The sequence below is a fragment of the Rhopilema esculentum genome, chromosome 15 (assembly GCF_057945365.1).
Source record: "Rhopilema esculentum isolate cy_ngs chromosome 15, ASM5794536v1, whole genome shotgun sequence".
NCBI classification, from domain to species: Eukaryota; Metazoa; Cnidaria; class Scyphozoa; order Rhizostomeae; family Rhizostomatidae; genus Rhopilema; species Rhopilema esculentum.
The window spans coordinates 10,358,908-10,384,055 of record NC_142829.1 but is presented as its reverse complement, the minus strand read 5'-3'; the positions used below and the strand labels follow the sequence as shown (position 1 = coordinate 10,384,055).

General features: G+C 36.7%; 1 protein-coding gene across 5 annotated transcripts; it reads left to right on the top strand.

Moving 5' to 3' along the window:
- Positions 1–12,193: 12,193 nt before the first annotated feature.
- On the top strand, positions 12,194–24,677 carry LOC135685374 (major facilitator superfamily domain-containing protein 8). 5 transcript variants are annotated; one of them, XM_065201298.2, is made up of 12 exons: positions 12,194–12,756; positions 14,633–14,695; positions 15,093–15,208; positions 15,709–15,752; positions 16,198–16,441; positions 17,774–17,887; positions 18,147–18,323; positions 19,576–19,663; positions 20,739–20,873; positions 21,326–21,429; positions 22,262–22,506; positions 22,841–24,677. In XM_065201298.2, exons 2-12 carry the CDS (start codon positions 14,664–14,666, stop codon positions 23,060–23,062), a joined length of 1,521 nt encoding a protein of 506 aa, XP_065057370.2. In that variant the 5' UTR covers positions 12,194–12,756; positions 14,633–14,663; the 3' UTR covers positions 23,063–24,677. The 5 variants fall into 5 exon arrangements, with proteins under 5 accessions (XP_065057370.2, XP_065057369.2, XP_065057368.2 ...); XM_065201297.2 differs by lacking the exon at positions 12,194–12,756 and adding an exon at positions 12,763–13,490; XM_065201296.2 differs by lacking the exon at positions 12,194–12,756 and adding an exon at positions 12,763–13,490 and having other exon boundaries at positions 14,599–14,695.
- Positions 24,678–25,148: the final 471 nt, after the last annotated feature.

Below are 25,148 nucleotides of genomic sequence, written 5' to 3'. Positions count from 1 at the left end.
CTTTTTTGCTTTGTGCCAGTATAGAAGACAACCATTGCTGGGTTTTGGTAGAGATACAGTTTTTGTTAGGAAGTTGGTATTTGCGATTCATTTTCACAATTTCCTGATTGTAAATTGTTGTTGCGTAAAAATTTCTATACCTAAATGTCTTCGAATATACGATGCTTTGGTCGATTTGTACAGGTAATTATAGTTGCGTAATTTAGATTTTGATCTATGCAGCGCAGGCTGATATCTTTGATAGTGATATTTACTTTGGTTGCTAGGTTATTTGTTAAGTCTACTTTTTCTGGTGTGTTCTTGATAGGTGTCTTTTTATTCTTAAATTGGTGACGATATCCCATTGCTCATATCTGGTCTTGCGCAATTAGCAATAAAGTTCCTCCTTAAACTTCAGTGCTAGAGCATTTTCCCTTCCTTCTGCTTGAGGAACGACAATGAGTACACAGGTTTTAGCTAAAGATTGTAATTATCTCGCGTTGCGGTGTGGCAGTGCATCAAAGGAATGGGTCCCTAAAGGAGAAGACTTTAAAGGTACAGGATGGCGTGCCCCCGCCTCGAAGTGGCCGGAAGGTCTGAGCGGCAAGCAGAACAGGTTTTTGCTACCAAAGAAGGGCTTCAATACCGATACCGTAAGTAAACTTTTTAATTGATCTACTTACCGTTTTGAAAAAATTACAGTGTGTAGTTTGTTTTTTAATGTTAGACTTTCGTTGTAGACGCGAAGCTTATGTACAAATCTGTCAGTCAGGTTATTAGCATTCTAGGCAGATACTGGTTCCTATTTTCGCCTTTTCCCCCTTTCCATAATCTATTTCCGAAAATTAAATTCTGGACAAGTAATTCAAAGAAAGTATATCATAAGAAATGTGACAACAATCAAAACTTGGTACAATTGTCGGCATGCTGCGTAACCAGTTTAATAACTCTATGCAGCCTTACGCAAAATGTTGTTGCATTTATTGCGTATCATGTGAAAGTTTTGAATTTTTTAAATGAGCAGGTTGCAGTTTTTTCGGACTCCCAGTTGCGGCCAATTGTAGAGAAGAGAGTCGCTTGCCCGTCTAACTGGTATGTCAACAGCACGCCAGGAGGAAAGTTTTATCACGTTGGCATTGAACTTCGTTCCAGCAAAATTCCAGAAGAATCTCCACCTGCTTTTGTAATCCTCCTCGCGGGAACGAATGACATGTCCCGACATACTAACCTGACGCGCATCGAAGAAGAGTTCAGAAGCTTTCTTATTACTGCAAAACTGCGGTTTCCATCTTCGAAGGTATTTTGCTTTATTTCGGCTTTGCCTACTTTCAGGGGTGCCGAATCATTAGTGCTTACGTCAAATACATGATTTTTACTCCAACTGCCTTGTTTATAATCGACCTAAAACATTCTGCTATGTTAACGTGTTTTTTGGCCAAACTTACGTACATAAAAAACTTCAGCAATTTTCTGCATTACTTGGAATACATGAATCTATTGTGTTTAAATGATTTTATCACGAAAGCTATAACTTCTTAAAGTTCCTTCATGGGAATTCTCTCCTCAGATAATTGTTCCATCGATATTGCCACGCCTGGATGAAGCGGACTCGAAGTCTGGTCTTTACGCGTCGATTATGAAGAGCTGTTGTGCTCGGGCTGGCGTTACGTTTTTAGACCTCGACCCCCACTTCAGCCGAAGGGAGCGGTGTCTGTATTCACATAGGGACAGTATCCACATCAGTGAAGATGTTGGTATTCCAAGACTTGTATCCGTGTTATCTGACACTTTGAAAAAACTCCATGATGCTAAGGAGTACCGAAACACGCCAGGTAAGGATCAGCGACATGTTCAAATTTCAACATTTTCAATTATTCAGAACTCGGTCTTTGCTGAAATTACATAGGAACTCCATCTCCGCATCCCTCAGAGTACAGACAAACCTCCAGGCAAACCTTCCTTACAAAACGATATAAAGTGGATGTGGCTTGGGTGTCATAGAAGCTTCTATTGTTTTTCGTGGACCATTCGCCTGTCAGTGGCCGTGTGACCGTAATGTTTTCCTGACTCTGGCCTCTCCTATTTGATTTTTTCTCTATTGAACCGAATAAACATCTGAAACTATTGTCAGACACTTACAGGTACAAATAACTTAGAAACGGGTTTTGATTGACAAATATAACTACAGGCATTTTTATGTCTTTTTCATCGTAAATCTAAATTTGTTAGCATAAATTTTTGAAAGATTTTTGTGCAAATCTGGGTTGTGATTCAATGGAGCTATTGAAATATATGATTAAAAGCATTTTCTCAACATATTCTGCAACAACACTTTTGTTACTATATTACATCTTCGAAATAAATTCGTAACAATAGTTTTCTTTTTTGTAGTTAACTCTTCTTCCGTGCTTTGTGTCCCTGAAGATGTCAAAGAGAGTTCAACTCCCAAACTGAATGCGTTTAGGAAAGCTCGTCGGTAATAAAATATATAATTTATAACATTCATGGTTCATTGCAAAATTTTGGTGATATTTTTTATTTGCTCATTTTAAAAAGAACTTCCCTTTTTTCACAGCTCTGCTCCCAAAACACGGGCACTTGAAATGGTCCCCTTTGGTACTTTTGTCGAGAATGTACAGGTACGCTGGAAGTGGATGAAGGGCTACTGCAAAGAGGTGTGAATGAAACATGAGATTCAGTGATTTAGTATATTCTTTTAATTGTTGTAAAACATTGTGTTGTCGATATTTATTCTAAGCAGTTACACCTTAAAACATGTTCATTTTAATTGGAAGTTAATTTTTTTCATAGGAAAAGCGTCCGGACGACAAGCGTCTCCCGTCACAAGGAAAGCAGAAGAAAGGAAAGGTGAAGCGGTTGTCCTTTCAATAGCAGTATTGCTTAGTATCTTCTCCATCTAAACTGAATTCTTAGTATTCCGTTCCTACCAAGTTTCTTTTGTATTTTCTAACTATACAGTAAACGATAAAAACACGAGTATAAAAATGTTATGTAAACGTATACTCCCATTTGGCAGTTGCGCAGAGAGAGAGAAAACGGAAAAGCAGGGACAGACAGGAAACAGGTGAGAAGAATTCTAGGAGTTGTAGTCAAATAAAGGGTCTTGATGCCCGTCTACACAATCATACATTTGTTGTAACATCACCATGCATATGAATGAAAATGTTTGCAAACGAATTTTCGGTCGTGTAGAAACTATTGCGAACAAACTCGGCCATGCCTAGCATGTGTGAAAAGTTTCAATTTTCAATATGCATGCCAATTCTTACAAACAAATGTTGTTATAGCAGTTACCAAATTGAAAGGGGCTGCAGGGTCATGCATTATTTTGTATTTCATGCTCATCGTCAATTTGTACTGTAAGTTGCTTTCGAATAGTACCACGAATTGTACTTTCGATGTCTTTAAGCATCTGATATTCAAGGTAAGGTCCACTCTTTTCGAAATCCATTATTTTACACTTTTCCTTATCGAATTTTCTTTCCTTGATACGGCTGAAAGTTGCATGTAAATGTTCAAGAGTGACGGACCTTTATACCTGAAATCCGACTGAATGTTTATTTTGTTATTAAACATCCTTGAAATTAATTCGTTGTTCATCGCATTGAAAAAAAATCTCCCGCATAAACCTCTGTTATCCAACAATTTCTATACATATAGTTTTATATGTTGATAAATTTATTTTTTATCGAAGGATAACAGCGATTCTCCTTTGGGCGAGATATCTTGCGGAGGTATGTACAGTCTCCAATTGTGGCTCCATGACGCAAAAACGTAACATATCACAAGTTAATACTTCTCCCTCATCGATATTGTATTTAAGCTAACAGTTTACTTTAGCTAACAGTTACATTATTAAATTGTCAAATTTTTAACTTTAAGATGCAGAAAGAGTAGATGCTGCGTCTGGGGGTGGTCGATTGGCATCCGTCGATGGAAAAAAGGTATGACCAAATTCATGTTCATTTGAAATGTTTGAATCCAGGTTGGTATATTTACGTTTCAAACTAAGCAGCAAGCATTTTTGGCCATTTACTTAAGCGATATCTTTACTATTCACATAGTTAATTTTTCGGTTCAAAGCAGATTTTATCCAGCAAATTCTTCGACTTAAAGAAATGTTGCTCCTTTTTGTTTTACTTAGAGAAAGAAATGTGTTGAAGGCCGCAAGAGGTTACAGGAGGTGCTGGAGGAGAAGGCATGGCTGCGGAAGGCAACGTTCCTCTCTAGGCGTCCAGTAGGCTCGGAAGATCTTGATGTAGGGGTGATTAAAAGGTTTATTGATTGTATTTGCGAGTCGTCCGATGATCACGTCATCGATTCCCTTCATCTCCCAGTGTCTAGCCTGAAATTTCTTGTAGGGAACCGTTGGCTTTCAAGTGATATTTTGAACCACTACATCGGGTTACTGAATAGGTCTTCTGATGATACCCATTGTATCTACTTTAATGACGTAATTTTGAGCGACCCCGAAGCTTTTGCAAGAACTTTCAGGCGAGATACTCGCTTAAAAAGCCTCGAGAAGATAATTTGCTGCTTGAACGTTGAACAACGGTTTGGTAAAACGTTTATTGGCGGAGAAAGATACGGCGGTAAAATGAATCCTGCTGGATGCCATTTTACCGTCTGTGTCTACTACATAGAAAGTAGGATTTTATATTACGGGGATTCTCTCGCTTGGGACATTCCAGATGATCTGCCCTCTTTACTTGAGAAATGTTTGAGAAGGGTTGGGTTAATTGATGACACCCCGATCTCCGTTAAATCCATGCACGCAGTAAATGCATCATCTGACCCAATTAATGGCCACAAATGCTCTCGTAAGTGCTGGTCATATTTCCCCTTGCAAAAAGATGGCAATAGTTGTGGGGTTTCAACTATTATAATTATGTGTCTTGCGGCTTTAGACGACGAAAAATTCATGTCTCTTAAAGCTGCGTCGGCTACCGAAACTAAATGTGTTGGGTTCCGCTACTTAAAAAACATCTCGTATTATAACGACTATTTACGAGCCGTCCTTATTACGTGGATCATGGGAAACAAAATTGATTTAAAAATTTGCTCTGTAGGAAATGTAATCAGCGATGATCAGGTATTTTCAAACAAGACAGAAATTAGGGATGAAAAGGCAAAACAACCTGCTTCATTTAACCGTGCAGATAGTGAGCGAGATGTAAGTATAGGCTCTGTCGAAGAGTCGGAAGATAAATCACAAACGTCTGAATCATTAGAATTATTATTAGAGTCGTCTTGCTCAGATAATTGTGAACTAAATCAAAATATGGAGCTTGACGAAATAAGTGAAGCATTTGAGGAGAGTAAATGTTCTACACGTACCCGAAGCCTGCCCTCTATTCTTACAAAAAATGACAGTCTAGATCCATCGGCATTTTCTGTAACTTGCACTGAGGGTGGATTACGAAGGTGCAACGATACTGTACATCATCTCCATTGCATTTTATGTCCCAATTCAACGAAATTTGATTTCCAGTCCCTAATAAACCGTCATGTGTGTCACGTGCATTTGAATGAGTCTCGCATTGTCACATATGGTGATAAGACCATCCTTCCTTGCAAAAAACTAGATAGAAACCAACCAAAAGCTAAGGCAGGCAAAATGCATTATCACTGCACAGAATGTTCTGCAACTATAGAGAGGAAATGCAGATTTCAAAGTCATTTAGAAAAACATTTTCGATCTTCAAAAAAAATTCTTCCCCTTAAAAAAGATGATTTTGGTTTGAAGAAACTATCATCTAAAAAGGACAAACAGGTGTTAGAAGAGAAAACCGTTGTTTCTAGAAGACAACTAAACATCGAGCGCGTAGAATGTGATATTTGCAAAAGAAAGGTTACCAAAAAGAATATGAATCGCCATTATAAAAGGTGGCATAACCAAGAATATACATACACTGCAGTTTGTTGTGATAAACACGAAGGCTTGTACATGGTTAAAAAGTCATCACATGGGGGTGTGGGTTATCCTTTACATGTACAAAAATTACTTAGAAGTGGGTTAATCGATTGTGAAGATGAGAGGTGTCGAGAAGAGATGGCGACTGCTGCGCGGTCAGGCATGAACGGAAGGGAATGCAGTCATTTGCTGCTAGTTAATAATGCATTCTATCCAAAACCGTTTACATTGAATGAAGGCAAGCTATTTGAATTGGCCTCCAGTGGAAAGTATAGAATTTTGTCCGAGGAAACAGTTAACACATGCATTGAGTTAAAACACGGTTGTGATTTTTATAACCATCCATTAGTAGTTGCTTGGAAGGACCAAAATCATATTCATTTGTCGGTCTATAACAGCAAGTATATGCACATACCGATACGCTCTCGATGTATAGTTTCTTACAACAGTCTATCTGGTCGTCTAAACTGTAAGTGCAAAAACCCAAAATACTTTTGCGTTCACAAAGCTGTTGCCTTATGGTATTTGCATGAGCGAAACGAACTAAGAGAGTTGGACGAAGAAACTCCTAAACCGGTACAGGCAGTTGAAGTTGAAGAGGTAGGCAGTAGTATGGCAGAACAAAAGCCCCCAAGTGTTCTTTATCCACCAGATTCAGAAGATGTGCTTAAAAGAATGATGGAATACGCAAGTGAAAATAAATTAATTCCCTTCCCTTTACCAACCGACTTGGTACATCTTCCCCGGAAAGATCTGCCGAGATCACTTAAGCCGGTAGAGTCAGCATGCCATTTATGTCTTGGAAAACTTGGTGAACCAATAAGAATAACTAGAAATGCCAGGATACTGACCTTGTCTGGCTACTTAGAATCGATTGAGACATTCTTTGTTAAATGCGACACCTGTAGCATGTTTTATAGGTACCAGGAATACAATGATGGTATCCATAATTTTGATGATGTTTTTCTGATTGGGTTAGACTTTTGCAATCTTCTGCGTGAATGTCTAAAAAATCACTTAGCCATAGGCAAAATATGTGCTGTGGCAGAGGCTGTATTGAAGACCAAGATTGATAGCAACCTCATTTTGAATTCCTATTTGCATTTTGAATGCCTTAGCGAACGTAGTTACGAGTTTAACTGCGTGATATGTGGTTTTTACCCCCATATCTTGATCGCCGATGTTAATCGTAAAGTTGCATTTAAGTATACCCCTCCTACAGAGAATGATTTTAATGAAGATGGTTCGGATGAAGTCGATTCACAAAAATTTTGGGATGACGTTGCAATGGAGATGATGAGCAGGGGGTATCGTTCAAGAAAACTAGAGTCTCTAAAAGTGGGTCCGAATCTGTCATATTGGGCACCTTTTATAGGTAAACAGAGTAGGATAGCAAATGTAATTTATAATTCCGAGCACCTTAAAGTTCATAGGGATGATGAAAATGTTGAGGTGGAATGTAGAGAGATGTCCGAAGAGCGATTGCTGGAAACACTGTTTGAGAGCTCATCCAAGGACGTAAGATTGCTTGCAAGAAAATTAGGTGTGTCCTCAAAAGGAACGAAACTCGATATTATAAATCGCATCAAGACCGGTCTTGGTAAGAACAACGTTAAATTTAACAAAATTTTTCGGAAAATGTTTGGATTTTCTGGTGGTTGGTTGACAGTAGCATGTCGTCACGGAATAATTTACGCACTCAAATTCTTGCTTCGCTCTGAAAGTCCAAGAGACTATATAGATATTTTGCGCGGACTGAAACACAGGCCAAATATATTTATAAATGACATGGCCCACATTGTTGCTGCATTTGGCAACAGAAATTTTGACGGTTTCTTTTCACCAAACGAAGGCCGTGCTGCAGAGGCTACTGAGGAGAACGTTCAAATGGCGAATGAAGGAGCCCTGCAGCTATCCTTTCCTTGGATTAATTCATCAGCAAAGCAAGGAAATGATGCAGATGCTAACTGTCATCCAATCACCGGTAGTGCGCACCATTTGGCCCTTTTTGACCGACTTCATGAGAGAAACAGCTCTAATGAAGTTGAGGCACTGCGAAGAATAGCTTGTATTAATGAGCTCTGTGGTCAAATTAATAGTCAAGTTGCAGAACAAATTCACGGCTCATTCAACCTAAACAGATACTTTCTCAATAAAATGTCTCCATCTAATCATATATTTATGTTCCGTTCAATCATTGATTTGACAAACGAAGCCAGGAACCGGCAAGTTATTTCTGAAATGGAAAAAAGAACAAGACTTGTTGCTAAATACGACAAATTTGGTCGTGCAATTCTTGCCCATTCGAGAGAAGAGGACCAATTTGATGACGATCATAGCTCAGAAGAATCCGTTGACAGATCCTTCGTTGGGATAACATCTATAGATCCAATCCCATGCTTTGACGAAGTTTCATTTTCTAAGGCAGACCAAATATCAAAACCCGACTATGAAGAATTTGTCAACGGATTTGTCCAGGACGGCATACGCCGGAATCTTTCTTCATCTCCAAACAAAAGTTTTGAAAACCAGCTAAAAAATAGGTGTCCGCAAAATATCAATATCTCTATAACAAGTGATATCGAGCCTGAAGATACAGAGGGGCCTATTGATGATCTTTTCCCATTAGACGTCGAGGAACACCTTGATTTTGACAATACTATTGTATTATCTGATGATGACCTTGACTGCGGTAAAGTTATTGATAGTCATAACGTGGTTCTAGATTCGGCAGCGAATATTCGCTCGTTTGATACCTCCCCAAGTATCAATAATATTGAAGAACCAGGGGCTAATAGTGCAAAAGTTGACGAATGTGAAATTAATCTAAATGAAATTGAATCGGGTTTACCCCTGACTTGCTCTGTCATTAATGCTGCAATGGATATCTTGCGCCATCAATTTCCTAGTCTAGAGGGATTGAACCCCATTTGTAATCTTAATAATATGTGGGGCAGCGGCAGAAGTTTCGTCCAAATTATTCCCTTCAATGATTTAGGGGATGGATGCATTGAATGGGGCACCCTGTCAAATGTCTTGTCGTCTAGAACTATTTTATTGTATGACAGTCTTGTAAGAAATCATTTGTCCAAAAACAAAAGAGAATGTAAATACGATATTTCTGTAGAGGGTTATGCTGCAAGACTTAGACATCCAAAGAAAGATAGCTTTGAAATTCACGTTGCAGATACCACGTCATCATTAAAAAATGCAGACAGCGGAATAGCTGCTATATTTTATGCACTCAGTCTTTGCAGGAAACTTGACCCACAGGTAATCTATTACAACTACAAAACTTTAAGACAGGAACTCTTCAAAGCGCTAAACAGAAATAGTTTCGAAGGGGTACAGTTTGCAGGCTCGCCCCGGGAACCCTCTGGTACGAAGTTTGTCATAAAACCAGTTCTGTATTGTCATTGCAACTTACCTGACTTGAAGACGAAAATGATATGCTGTGAAAAATGCAAAGCCTGGTATCACAATGATTGTGAGTCAGATATTAATTCTTCGCCGTGGCTTTGCAAGAAATGCAAGCATGGTCCAAAAATAATCACAGTGCATGATAGCGACGAAAATGACAATTTGTCCTTACAAGAACGGTCTCGCGGTAAAATGAAGATCCGCAGGGGAGTCAAGGGTGGGATTAAGAAGAAAAGGGAAGGAAAAATAAAAAAAAGGCTTCATTCAAAGAACTTCTTGCCAAGGTTCAGTTACGCTCCTTAGATGAAAGCTCTCAATCAAGTGATAGCAATTTTTGAAAAGAAGAACCGATTTTTCTTCTAGATAGGCGGATGAAAGTTAGTTTAAATCTATATCAAGCGTAAAATGTACACATCCTACAAACCTTCGTTACTAGAATGTCAAGACGCACAGAGGCCTGTTTCCGTTGCACATTAGCGCGCATAGATTTGAACTAAACAATGTATATCGAATCTCAGATTATCTTACCTGGTAGAAACATTTGATGTCCCTAAGAAATAAGCTGGCTTATATCAATAGCCCGTATACAAAGGCTTCTATCGTTACAAGAATTTATAAATGCGACTATGAATCAGATATTCTAAGCTTAATTAGGATTATTATGTATAATTTATACCCAATCTTAATGACTCTTGATTAACGATACTGCAAAATTCTTACTGTAAATAACGTTTTCGACATACGTGTAAGTGGTCTTTAGTAGTCGCTGAAATTCCTGTATGCTAACAAAACATTAGAACATTGGGAAAATCAATCTTTCTGGCTATAACCTCTCCTCGTGACGAGAAATTGTGTTACCAATCTTATTACACACGTATTTGACATTAAATTTCATCTAAACTTGAGAAGCGGCGCATTTTGGCAAGTTTTCCAAAATTCGACAGGAGGGGTACACGGAGCCGACCCTTCCAGAGACTAAGTCTCTACCGTCTCTTGGTGGCGGAGCGAAAAAAGCTAGATTCTGAATTATTTGGATCAAGATAATGTGTTACCAATCTTATTACACGCGTATTTGACATTAAATTTCATCTAAACTTGAGAAGCGGCGCATTTTGGCAAGTTTTTCAAAAATTCGACAGGAGGGGTACACGGAGCCGACCCTTCCAGAGACTAAGTCTCTACCGTCTCTTGGTGGCGGAGCGAAAAAAGCTAGATTCTGATTTATTTTGATCAAGATAATGTGTTACCAATCTTATAACACGCGTATTTGACATTAGATTTCATCTAAACTTGAGAAGCGGCGCATTTTGGCAAGTTTTCCAAAATTCGACAGGAGGGGTACACGGAGCCGACCCTTCCAGAGACTAAGTCTCTACCGTCTCTTGGTGGCGGAGCGAAAAAAGCTAGATTCTGATTTATTTTGTTCAAGATAATGTGTTACCAATCTTATTACACACTTATTTGATATTAGATTTCATCTAAACTTGAGAAGCGGCGCATTTTGGCAAGTTTTTCAAAAATTCGACAGGAGGGGTACACGGAGCCGACCCTTCCAGAGACAAAGTCTCTACCGTCTCTTGGTGGCGGAGCGAAAAAAGCTAGATTCTGATTTATTTTGATCAAGATAATGTGTTACCAATCTTATAACACGCGTATTTGACATTAGATTTCATCTAAACTTGAGAAGCGGCGCATTTTGGCAAGTTTTCCAAAATTCGACAGGAGGGGTACACGGAGCCGACCCTTCCAGAGACTAAGTCTCTACCGTCTCTTGGTGGCGGAGCGAAAAAAGCTAGATTCTGATTTATTTTGTTCAAGATAATGTGTTACCAATCTTATTACACACTTATTTGATATTAGATTTCATCTAAACTTGAGAAGCGGCGCATTTTGGCAAGTTTTCCAAAATTCGACAGGAGGGGTACACGGAGCCGACCCTTCCAGAGACTAAGTCTCTACCGTCTCTTGGTGGCGGAGCGAAAAAAGCTAGATTCTGATTTATTTTGTTCAAGATAATGTGGTGCCAATCTTATTACACACTTATTTGATATTAGATTTCATCTAAACTTGAGAAGCGGCGCATTTTGGCAAGTTTTCCAAAATTCGACAGGAGGGGTACACGGAGCCGACCCTTCCAGAGACTAAGTCTCTACCGTCTCTTGGTGGCGGAGCGAAAAAAGCTAGATTCTGATTTATTTTGTTCAAGATAATGTGGTGCCAATCTTATTACACACTTATTTGATATTAGATTTCATCTAAACTTGAGAAGCGGCGCATTTTGGCAAGTTTTCCAAAATTCGACAGGAGGGGTACACGGAGCCGACCCTTCCAGAGACTAAGTCTCTACCGTCTCTTGGTGGCGGAGCGAAAAAAGCTAGATTCTGATTTATTTTGTGGTACCAATTTTATTACACACGTATTTGATGATACTTTGTATTCTTTGTAGCACATGTCGTTTCATTGAGTGTTTTCGTTTCTTCGAATTACGTGTTTGAAGATAAATTCGATTAATTTTTGACCGTACCCCCCAGCAATCATTGCTGATATACAGGGAATCCCCTGCCTTTCGGAACAAGACTCGACACTTAGTCGTGGGAGCTTTGTTTTGTGTTCACCGGGCCTATAGTGGTTGGTTTACTTTACTGAATATTGACAGAAAACGATCGGCAATAACCCCGATATTAAGTGAAAACGGATAAAGAAGAGTTGCCGAATACATGAATATCATCATCTGTTGGTTTTATTGGTATCTTTATATTTTTTTTCGCGTTTGAAAATTCGACACGTCAGGTACATATTTGACATGAGGGGTACCATTTGCATGAGAGCGACGGCTCCGGCCCACTATGGCTGGATTGATCTGCCCCTTTTCTTTGTCGACATACAAGACAGTAGATTTGACTAGTCCATTTCTCTTAGAGTATAAGTTAGACAAACGTCTACGATCTAAGCAAACAAAGCAGCTTCCATGTTTTGGAGAAAAAGTGTTTACAAACTGGGGTTTTACGTCCATTTTGGAAGGTTTATAAACTTGTGTTGTAAAGAAACTGAAAGTCAAAAAAAATTAATTACAACTTACGTCAATTAAGTTAGTTTTTCAAAATTCAATTATTTAATCCCAAATTACAATAAGAACATTATTGAAAAAACAATCTTATATACAATTAAGTGTTCTTGGCTAGGTTTGCTTTAGAAGGTATGATTGATGGAAAAAGAGACAGAGGAAGACAAAGAAGAACATGGCGAGACTATGTTTAAGAATGGAGCGGGTGTGAGAGCATTGGAAGAGCTAAACGATATTCTGAGGATAGGGATAGTTGGGGGGTCATGGTGGCCAACTGTCTCAAGTTTGTATGGTTTGTCAAAGTTCAATAGTCTTAGCATTTAAAAATGAGGTCACTGGGTGCAGTATACGGAGCAAGGTCAGTTACTCTAAGAGCTTTTCGTAAGTTGCGTTTCAGGGATTCGAAGATTAATTTGCCTATTTACTGATGAGTGTCCGACGAAAAGCTTTAGCATGTTACAAAATGTTTGATATTTAAAAATCAATTTTAACTTTTACACTACAGAAAATTTGTTTTTATCAAAGTTTTCATTTATTTTACATTGGTAAATTTTCTTTACGCGACGTTATATCTGCAGGGCTTTTATAGCTTTTTAAATTTATGGAAAAATTACTTACAAGCAGCACCAGCAAATTTACTTATAAGCAAAATGGATAAACAGCAATTTGGAAAATAGTTATTGGTACAATGGGAATGATAATTCAGTTCAACATTCAAATAAAAATTTTTAAATCAAAAACCAGCAAGTGTGACCATGATCATCAAATTTCACTATCATTATAGTGTCCCCTCAATCAATAGTTCAACGTCTTTTCTTCGGATTGAAAAGATACCATTAAAAAACAATGTGGCTTAAAAACAGCTTCTCTACTTTTCAGATAAAAGAGGAAATTCCCAGAGATTAGCCTTAATTTTCAAGTGCGTTCATTTTAAAAAATAATAGACATTGTTATGGCAACTTCCAGGCATCCAAAACGGGGTTTTCAAAGAAGGCTTTGTACTCTGTGCCTACCCATGATCTCTGCACATGGTTGTTGGACGTATGCATTGCCTTGCAAGGTATTAATTCTTTACCTGTAGCTGTATCAGCGGTAAGTATGCTCTCCTCTTTTGGTCTAATTTCTCAGTGATGACCTCACAATAAGTGAGACGTGGGGTATAAAACAAATACACAAATTTGACCAAACTAAATCCATACAGGTTGTCTTTTTCACGTAAGGTAAACCATTACTTTTCTTTTGTACCATATTATGTTATTGATTGGGATAATTTTCTTCACATTCAAAACTAGACCTGGTGTCACTCACCCTTGAGTTCTTCTCTTCTGCACGTGAATGCTTCTGTTTAAGTCTGTCCATCCATTTATATGTTTTTCTTGTAAACTTTTAAACGCCCTACCCTTTCCCTGCTTACAAACTCTCGTAATTTGTGCTTATCAAAAACAGATGTCAATAAACTTTGTGTTACCTCCCAGTCTTCCTAAATTCTCTCATATTGCCCATGACGTAATTACATGTTCCTGAGCCTTCCCCTAACATGATTGTAAAAAGATTATCCATTAACTGTTATTCATCATTAAAAATTATCATTTATTGATGGATTCAAGTTGATGTCATCAATTTTGTATTTCGCCATATACGGATCCTTTTCGAGAATGGACTTTAGAATTGAAATCTTCATCTTTAAATTAGTTTATACTGAAAAATTCATATTGTTTGAACCGTTTGGTCGCATGTTACTTGGTTTCGAATATTTGGATATTTCTTTAGAGTTGACCGGAACTTGCTGCTGCAGTGAAAAAATTTCACTACAGCAACAAATTCCGTTGAAATGTATAGGAAAAGCTAAATTTTGAAAATGGGGTAATTCGCAGCCTGACGGCCCAAACAATTTGAAATTTTTGGCACAGACTAATTTTAACATGAAGGTTCCAATTCTGTTATCCATTTTCGCCAAATGTGAAGATACAAATTGCTCGAATCCGAGAATCCATTATCTAGACACACATGATTTTTCTTACCCAGCAAGCATTGAAGTGCACATGCTTCAGTGATCCCACAGTTTCGAAAATTCTTTACCCAAATATGATATTTTTTAAATATTCACTGATATTATGTTTTAATTAGTTGACAGTAAATGTCAGCATTTCCATTGTCATTATCAGTCAAACTAACTCTCAGTTGAAAACTTTTTTTGCAGAAATTATGATTTTATCACAAGATTTTTTGCGTAGATAGAGTTAAAGAGAAGGAAAAGTTATTATCATGGAAACAAAAAAACTTCTTGAGGCTGAAAGGTAGTTTACACTTTTTGAAATATTCGATTTTTTCGCCCACATGATAGAAGCAGAGCATTTGAGCTTTGCACACCCGAAAACACTATTTTTGATAAAAAATTACAACCTTTAGAAAATTTAAAAAAAATTAGAACTTGTTTAATTTCTGCCTTTGGGAAAGCTGACCCTTCCACTACTACGTGATTTATTTCTTTAGTTTTTACGGCAAAATAAAACTCGTGGGTTGTCATGCTTTAGCTACCCCAAAAACCAGTTTATATTGATAAAAGTACAACAATAAGAGACAGAAGCAGAGATACGATTGATCGTTTCCTTTAATACTTTTGTTTATCTGTTAATCCATTGTATATGCTTTTTAAAGCACAACCTTTCTTATATGCTATTTATTCTATTCCAGAGATTCACAAGAAAGTGACATAGAAGAGAATGGTTACGAAGAATCTGCAAAAGAATACAAAGCTAGATGGAGATCAATCCGTGTCGTTTACTTAGCTGTTTTACTCAGTGCAATGGGTAAGTATCCTTTTCTTAGCTAAAAAAGACTAAACAATGGAATATTTCCCAAATCTACATTCAAATGTAATAGCAAAGCCTTGTCCTAATTCCTGTTATAAAAAATATAAAATTATTTGGTTCTTTGTAGATAATTTCCAGTTTCATTCTATGATGATTTACACAAAAGGAAAATGATTTAAGATCAAATGAAATCTGATCTGATTAATTGAAGACAATATTATTTCGAATTTTCTTTTGGTTATAGAGTTATACAGTATACGTTTATTTCTTTAAGCGTCCTGACGGAGGTTCGGAAGGTCACTGTAAGAAACTATATTTTTTCACAGCCAACGTGACTTTTTCCAAATTATGCATTTTCTTGACTTTGCTTGAGAAAAAGGGTTAGGAAAACATATTTCAAATCTTTAAATTAACTCAAGGATGTTAAACAACCCATGCCATAAAAACTTGATTACTAAAACAATTTTTCAAAGTATATTTGTTTCCATTCATTCTAGAGTTTTCAATCACCCTGCCGTCATTATGGCCCTATCTGCAGAAGGCAAGATTCTATATATTCTTTCAAAGCATATTATCGAAAAGCAATACTTAGGCAACAGCTAGAACAGTGCCATGATTTTCATTAGCAATGAAAGAGCTATGATTTCTATTAGCAGAATAGATGTTTTCTTTGTAACTCAAAGCTCAAAATGATTGAAAATAGCAATGCCATTTTCGTTTGTGATAAAAGCAAACAGCTCTTAGGCAGTAACGGGAAAGTAAAATGGTATACCTAATGCTCGATCCATTACAAAGAATATTAACGACAAGGTATATATATAATAGAGGTATATTATGTTGTATAATAGTCTTTGCAAGGTCAATTATCAATATAAGCCTTGGCGTGAATATCATTTTTGATATTTCATAAACCAAAGCTGTAGTATTAATAGCATTTGTTTTTAAGTGAGCTTCTTTTTCCAAATCTGAGCGTCTTAATTTTATAGATTGATCCTACGGTCACTCCCCAATTTCTTGCTTGGACAAATGGTGGTTTCAGCTTGTGCCAAGTAGCTGGTTCATTTCTGTTTGGTGCCTGGTGCCAGTACCGACCAGCAAAAGAGCCACTGATAGCATGCGTCTTCATTCGCATTGTTGGAAACTTTCTTTATGTGCTTCCTGAAAAATATCATGGTTTTCATGGGAAAATGTTGATTCTATCAGCAAAGCTTATAATTGGCCTGTCCACAGGTAAATAATAATATTTCCGTGGCTGGCTTTCTCTAACACCACAAGCTGTCAGTCGGGGAGGTCCCTATAGGTTTGAAATTCGTGAGAGACATTAGCAATACCATGTTACTGTCAAGGAAAATATTTTGCATGCCTTCATAAAGAAAGTTTAACATCCACTACATCCATGTGCGAGAACCATTGCAAGAGATTATATATTTAGGTTAATAAATCAAGAAAGAGTCAATACTATGTTTCTCGAAAATCACAATTTGTCGTATGTTCAAGCGCAGTGAGGGCCTTTAAGTATTGCAACACTAAAAGTCCTGTCTATAGACCTGATAAGAGTTTTGAAACAAAAATACAAGCCTTCGTAGAATATTCATAAAGTCAAGGAAGTTGTTGCAAGCTGTCACTTAAGTGTCATACAGATATGGTTGAAGTTTGAGGCTTTGGTCATCATTATTTTGGACCAAGGGCCGAAATAACAGGGGGCCAAGGGTCCTTTCCCTCTAGCCCAAAAAAACTTAATAGTATAAGTAAAATACTTTTTTTGCAAAACTTGGCTAATTTTTTGTAAAATTTTTTATCAGGGCTGCCCCCAACCCCAAAAAAAAACAAAAATTTGAATATCGGTCTTTGTTTGGACAGAACAGAAAAGACATTACATGAATTCAACGAAAAGACATGAATTGAAAAGTCTATAGATAAAAAAACAATAGATTGATTGGTTTCCACTTTTCTTTTTCCTGCTTTTGAGAAATGATTTTATAAAAGTAATTAAGTATTTTAACCGCGAAGACAGACTTTGAAACGGAAAAATCTTTGTCTCTGACCCGTGCAAACGAGCAACTTTTCAAAAACCCAAATTTTATTGTTTTTAAAACATGTGGGTCACCTGTGTGCGCTGGGTTTAACGAAACTGCCTGCAACTGCTATTGCAAGATGTGAGGGTGTTTCATATTGTCACATGATTAGGATAAAAGTGTTTTCCAGTTCTAGATCAGAACAAAAAACTGAACAATAGGCTTCCAGACAAGAGTTTTTTCTATTGACTTTGGCTATACCAATTTTGATAAACTGATAAGAATGTTAGCCATCTTTAACATTGCAGTACTCGTTTCACTATATACCTCAGGAAGTATAAACTGACTTTATCCTGAAATCCTTTAGCACAGTTTAGAAAATGTTTTTACATATATTGTAGTCAAAATCTTCAGCAGGTAATAATTGTTTATTAGGTATATATTTTTAGTTTTCTTAGTGATATGATTTCATGTAAAATCAAAAGCATACTTGCAACTTTTTTGTGTCTGGTATAGAAATCATTTAGGTTTACATTTGTCTGCTTAGGTGACAAAGCTGTCTGCCGTGCTATCATTCCTCAGTCAACAACAACATCTGAAAGAAGAAATGCTTTCACAGTCATCACTTTCTTGATGCTTATTGGTTACGCAATTGGTACAGGTAAAAGAACATTTCCTTTATTGTTTAAAATAAAGCAAAAAACTGAATTTAACCATTCTGAGGACCTTTTAACCATGACTATGTCTTGTTCGATTCCGACCAAGAGCGGTTCGGAGTCTAAGCAGCAAACTGGATTTCGACTCCGACCAAGAGCGGTTCGGAGTCAAAATCTCATTTCAATGGCATGGGAAGTATTGAGGATACTTTAAATAGGATTATATTTATATCATTTTTCTAAATTTCAGTTGTTTTCGAACAGCTTTGCAGTCTGTTGCAGTCCCTATCATCGGGGAAAAGGGTCATTCTTCGTTATTGAACATCGACATATACAACGTAGCTGGCTGGATTGGAATTGTCTTCGAGATCTTCATTTTGCTTCTACTTCTGCTTTTTCTGAAAGAATACAACATTGAAATTAACAAGAGTTCCAAAGCAGGTATCCAACCAACATAGATTATCTATCTTTTTATTTTTTACCATTGACTGAATGCATTTTTTAGCAATTGTACAGACAATATTTTTGGGAGTTTTTAATGACTGCACAGTATCGAAGACTATAAATTTAAACATTTTTCTTTAGTTAATTTTTAGGGTTTTGTTCGTTTCTTCCAAAACAAAGAAAAATCAACCTTATCAAAACACTTCTCTATAGAGCACTGATGATTTGTTCTAAGTCTAATCTCGACCCGGAACATGAATAACTAACAAGGATTCCCCTGGATAAAAGCTATATAGAGAATGTCTTTTCAGTTTACATAAAGGGAAAACAACAAATTTCTTGGCTGGAAAATGATTTTATCTGCAAAAGCGCCCGGTTTATATAAAACTACTCTGGATCGGTAACAGTTATTTGCAATTTGTAAGTCAGATTAAACAAGATAATACAAAATGTTTCTCTGCTGCTAATCCGTGTATTGTTTGCAGTAGAAAAAGGCCCCCTATACCAAAAGTGCGTCCACCATAAGGATTGCGTTCCTAACACCAAAAAGTGTTCCGTTATCTATGAGTTTACGTGCAAGTGTGATTCTGGCTAGGTAGGACGCACTTCCCAAAGATTAGAGGATAGAATAAAGCAGCATTTTCCTTCAATTATTAGAAACGAAACTCACTCACAAAAAAACAGCCACCTCGGTCTTGCCGATCTAAATGTACAACTAAAACCTGCGATTCTGCTATCGGGTAACATTTGCTGGAAAACCTGATTGTGCAAAAAACTATAATGGCGACATGTTTCGGATTATTGGTAAGGCCCGAACGTCTTTCCATCTAGAAGTTTTGGTATCTATCTACATAAGCACGAAAAAACCGCTATTGTGTAGGCAAAAAGAATTTTCACCTTAGAAACATTCTATAAAGGCAAGCGGCACTGATTGGGTAACCTTAACAGTCATGTGCTCTCGTTTCTGATTTGCCTATTTTGATCTTAGCTGGGTATATATATTTCCTAGCGTTTAGTTTCGATCAATGTTCTGACGTAATGTTTGCTTTTTTCAAAGCTATTTTTAGAGTTTCTTGAAAATTCGTGTCTGAAATTTGTGATTTTGAAGAAATTTTCAACGAACTAGTAGCTGAGGACATAGCAGCAGATGACCTGGTGTCAAGAATGCAACTATGATTATAAAGTATAGCAAATGAATATATTATGTTTAGCAAGCAGAATATTTGCTATCCAAAGATTTATTTTTTAGGTCAACTTCCAAAACCAGATATGGGTGCTTTGATTGTGACGGTTGCCGCGTGTTCCTTCCTCTTCTTTGCCTTTTCCCTCGTTGAAACGTATGCATTTGATAATATTCAATTAGCACCTGTCAATTTTTTCTCATTTGAACGCCAATTGATTTAGCAATTTGTGTTTGTCTGCATCAGTTTACGATGTGCTCTTCTAATCGAATCATTTTTTTAGGGTAAAAATACAATCTTCCTTTATAAAATTCTATGCTGGTACAACTGTCTTTGAATATGGTTGTAATTTTTCTGAGACCCAGTCCTGCAAATTTTTAGGGATATTATCTTATCTCAATCGGTGGTAGAAAGACTGTTCTCAATTAGTAATCTCAATTTGATTTGTTTTCAACCCCATTGGTTACATTGATACTGAGTACATCCAATTTATTGCAACGGAGTTTGGATTGGCTTATTGTTACTTTATCAAAAAAGAGAGAATATTTTCTTAGCTGCCAAAAGGTTCTTTGAAGCTGTAAGTTGGATTTAATTTTGGAATTTTTCTCTTACCTTATTAAAAAAATTAAGATTTCATCATCCAAATCAACCGTGCTAATAAGGGGGTCCTGAAAAAATGTCATCTAGCCTCAAATTAACCGAAAGCGTATACTGAAACAAACAATGTATAAACATAAAATGTATCAAAAATGGGAAGCATGATAGGAATGCTTTTTTGTCTTGAGCAATGGCAATAAAGCAACTTTAACGAAAACCAAACGTTTTTGTAAATATTTTTAGAGTAACTAGCATTAGTGATAAAACAAGAACGCTGGAACATGGATGATGCTATGAATTTTCTGAAATAGGCACCTAACATTCTTAAAGGCATTTAACAAATCTCAATCATCTACCTCCGATAACTAGAATATTTTCTTAATGCATAAAGTGCTCTTAGCATTGCGTTGAAAGGAACTTGATTGCAAAGTTTGGGGTTTCTAATGATCTTTTGTAGATATAAATAAAAAATGCTCCATCTGCAAAGCCTATTATGCTTTTTATCTAGTAATTGTAATTGTAATTAATTTGTGTAAACTTTTGATCTTAATTAGTTCAAACTAGAACTATCCTTTATAACGAACTGTAAATAATGCATTTTAAATCACTATTTTGTTCAATTGCTCACCTTTAGGGTAGCAACACCACTGATGCAAGCAGAGTTTGGCTGGAACAAAGCACAAGCGGTCTTTTACGCCGGGATAGTGCTGTCCGGATCTGGTATTTTTGCCCTCATTGCACTATTGATTGTTAGATATGCCATGAGAAAGTAAGTGTATGTTGTACTTCAATTGTTTCTGGACACTGTTTCTGCCATTTGATTTGCAATATAAATTATTTCATTAATAGGATGACATCTAATCTGAATTCAAATTGACTAACCATTAGATGGTCAAAGAAAATACTTCTTGATAATTTTAAAATCAGATGTCATCTTTTAAGACCCTCTTAAATTTTTTATAAGCATAGCTTGGACTGCAAGCTAATACGTTTTTGAATTTTGAATGGTTTTTCTTTGTCAATATAACAAAAGGTGATACAAAAAAGCCAACATCATATATATTTCTTTTGGAATTTGATAAATGCATTGGTGTTTTCATTTCCTCAAGATGTAAAGGTTTACTTTACGGTTAAAAGTTCCTTGTCTGTCGAAATATATTCAACTAACTGATCCAATAGCTTTAAATAATTATATAGCCTGCAAATTTTTTTTCTATGTAGATTTCAAGAACGATTGATTCTTCTGCTCGGATTTGTTTTAGTGATGCTTTCATTTATTATTACATTGCCCTGGGGAAGTAAAATTCCAAAGCTCCAAAGAGAAGGTATGTTTGCAGAGAACAATATAATTCAAATTATATTTTAAACATAGGTAAATGCTTCCAAGGTTGAATCATCAATTACCCGATGATGAGTAATGCTCAAAGGGTCGTACTTACATTTCATTCTTGTACAAATTCGTAATTTAATTCTATATACTAATTTAACTCACTATTCAAATTATTCCTTGCAACCCGGTCCCAAGATAGCTTCGTTAGAAATAACCAAGTTCTCAAATCATACGACTTTGCACTAACATCCTTAGTATCGGGGAAAACTTTAGAGAGACAGGTGAAACATGACTGAGCCTATCATTTCTAGAATTTACTCAAGAAGAGGTTTTCTCAAGAATACAATTTAGGGGTAATTGGCTAGAATGCTTTTTGCCTTTCCAGATGTTATAATTTCTGACGTTCGCTCTCTGTAAGAGGCAAATGAAAGGTAGCAGAGACTTAAAGAAGCCAGTAATGGACTACTTTCATCAAAGTTTCCCCTGAATCAGCCTTTATACTGAATAATTTATTGTTAATTAGCTCCCCTCAACTCGCCTTAACTTAATTCAGGCACAATAGAAGAAAGAACATTCAACAGTTGTTTTGGGAAAAATTGAATTTTAGGGCAGCTTTATCTAATTTTGTAAAAGCTACTTTGCCTAAAGCCCATGTAGAAATGCTTACAGTTGTATAACCTTGTGCTTAATCTAGGACTTTTAAGTACCCAGCAATGATGCCCTCATGCCCCCTAAATTTGTTTAAAAAGCTCTCACTGGCACAATGTATTGCTGCAAAAACATAAACACAGGCAAAAATGCTTAAATGGCCTGTACTTGTTTTGCAGAAGATTTCCAAGTTGGAAATGCAACAAAGGCAGTCTTGTCTTCAGGCTGCTCAATTCAATACAGTTGGTGCAAATCCACACCAAAGATATACCTTTCTCAATATCTGGTTGCAAATTTGGTCTACAATATGGGCATTAGCATTGCAACTTTGGTCGCTGCATCGCTGTACTCTAAAGTTATTGGGCCAAGAAAGCAGGTCTGGCACCTTGTGCTTCTTTGCCGTTTTTTTGTTCTAGTTGTTGAGGTATCGAATTTTGTCATTATAAAGACTATCGACGACTATTGTTGGCTAATGCAATGTTTTGTCTGGATAACCTGTAACAAAGAATATATAATAATTTCAAACTTATTAAACTTGCGTCAGAATTTGATTTTCGAACGAAGTAAGTATTGCGACGTTGTGAACTTAACAATATTGCAACAAACTGATATCATAGGCTCTCATACAAAATGATTACTTCCCAACATGTATTCAAAACAATGATAGACTTGCAAGTGAAAATCCTTTTTTTATTATTGCAGTTGATTTTCAAATAATTGATTATTTCAATTCCTTCTTCAATTTCTCTCTTAAATAGGGTTTGTTTATGGCCATTCTATCGGCTTTTGGATCGTTTGCAAGGTTTCTTGGACCAGTGGCAATGGTACCATTATTTGCCAATTATGGCCCCAGATGGCTTTTTGTCACCTTGACACTTATCACTGCATCTTTCGTCACATTGATCGCTGGTTTCTACAAAAGATTGGTTCCATTTTCAGATTACATTGGCCTAAAGAGAAGAGATGATGGGAAAGAGTGAAATGACAAATAGATTAGTGTTAATGAAACTGTTTTAGCATCCTACTTTTCATTACAAGCAATTTCTATCAAAATTCAAAATGACCTCTCTCATTTAAACTTGTCTAATTTTTGTAACTATGTTGATTTAATTAATATTCTGTTTATGTAAGAAAATCTTCTATAATTAAATTTTCATTTCTTTTTAAACTCATCTTATACAAATATACCTACAGCAATGCTGTTCCAATCAGATTCCTTAGCTGAGCTGTTTTTAATCATATGCATTTGGTGTTGAGTGGATTATGTCTTTATGCATATTGAATTCAAAAGCAAAGCAACTAGAACAAAGCCCTGAGGGATTGGATGTCTTATAAAGGCCACAAGTGCAAATGTGCTTTAAAAATAGAACTGTTTTAAACAAAAGGATTTCAAAGGTGACTAGCTTAAGCAAAGCAAACTACTGTCAGCTAATCAAGCTTTTTCGACAATACATCGACGTATATAGCTGGCATAAGCTTAGATAATTATAAACTCTGTGAGTTGTAGTAGTATGGAAAGAAATACTCTCTTCGAATAACAACAAGATCTGTAATTCTCATGTGCATCTAACGTGCTCGCATGCTTGCTTATTCTAATTAATCCTTTTTACCCCTGTGTCCAATACATAACATACGTCATTACTACATCACCCCCTTTTTTTTAAAACAAAACAACACAACAGAACAATAGGAATATGAAAATATAGAAACGTAAATGTTACCAAATATTAATAAGAAAGTCCATGTCCATATCGCACTGGTGCTCTTCTTGTTCTGTTTGATCTCCTATATTCACATGCTGGTTCAGGTTCATTATTACACTCCTCTTCGCTACTATAATCCATTTCATTAACGTCCGGAATCTGCTTAAAGTGCGAAACATTTCGTGTAATACGATGTCGTTCTTTGTTTTCTGCAACAACTGTCGTGCCTTTACGAGCAATCACCTTGTATGGAGTAGTATTGAATTTGGGCATTAATTTCTGCTTCTTCTCTTGTTGTACAAGAACAGTATCTCCAACCTTGATCGAACTTTCTTTGGCATTGCGATGTAAATCTGCATAGGTCTTATTGTAGATACAACGCTTCTGCTCATTATCTTTAGCTTCTTTATGCCGATTAACAATAATGCGAGGTTTTAATGTTGGTAATGCTCCACGAACTGTTCTGTTAAACAACAATTCGGACGGTGGTACCTTGGTCGTACTATGTGGCGTTGTTCTATATTGCAATAGAAACCTGCATAGCTCTTGTTGCCATTTCTTTCCTTCTACAACTGCTGTCGTTAGCGCTTTAGCTAATGGTTGCATGAAGCGTTCGACTTCCGCGTTACCTTGTGGCCATTTTGGAGTAGAGCGAGTAAACTTTACACCCAACAATTTCAAATAACGAGAGAACTCATCTCCATTGAAAGGTGGTCCATTATCAGACGTTAATTCAAACGGTATACCATGGACAGCAAAAATCTTATCCAACTTGGAAATCACTACAGAACTTTTGGTCGAGCGAACAATTTCCACCTCTGGATAGCGGCTATATCTGTCTATGACAACCAGAAGTAGCTCGCCAGATGGAAGTGGACCAAGAAAATCAATGTTAATCTTTTGCCAAGGTGCACTTGGCATTTCCGTCATGTGGAGTGGTTCAGGAGGACTACTTCTCCCGACCGCTTGACAAGGCACACATTTTGTGATAGTCTCCTTGACAAGTACATCAATGCCAGGGAACCAGATCTTTTCACGTAGAAGTGCTTTGGTTTTCTCTAATCCCTGGTGACTTACATGGGCTAAGTCAACTGCTTTCTTGTGCAAAGATTCAGGTATAACAATCTGTCACCACGTAGTATTATATTTGACGAATCAATAGACAGTTCATCTATGACAGGTCGAAAAGGTTTAACAGTATCAGCATCCCAACGATTGAGACGAATTGCAGCTCGAAGTGCTTTTAAAACTCTGTCTTTATCTGTCTCTTCGTGAATTTCAGAAAGACTCATTGACTTTGGAACAGCGTTTTGTACTATGAATTGTACATATTCATCAGCAATCTTGCTTTGTTTTCCAGTGT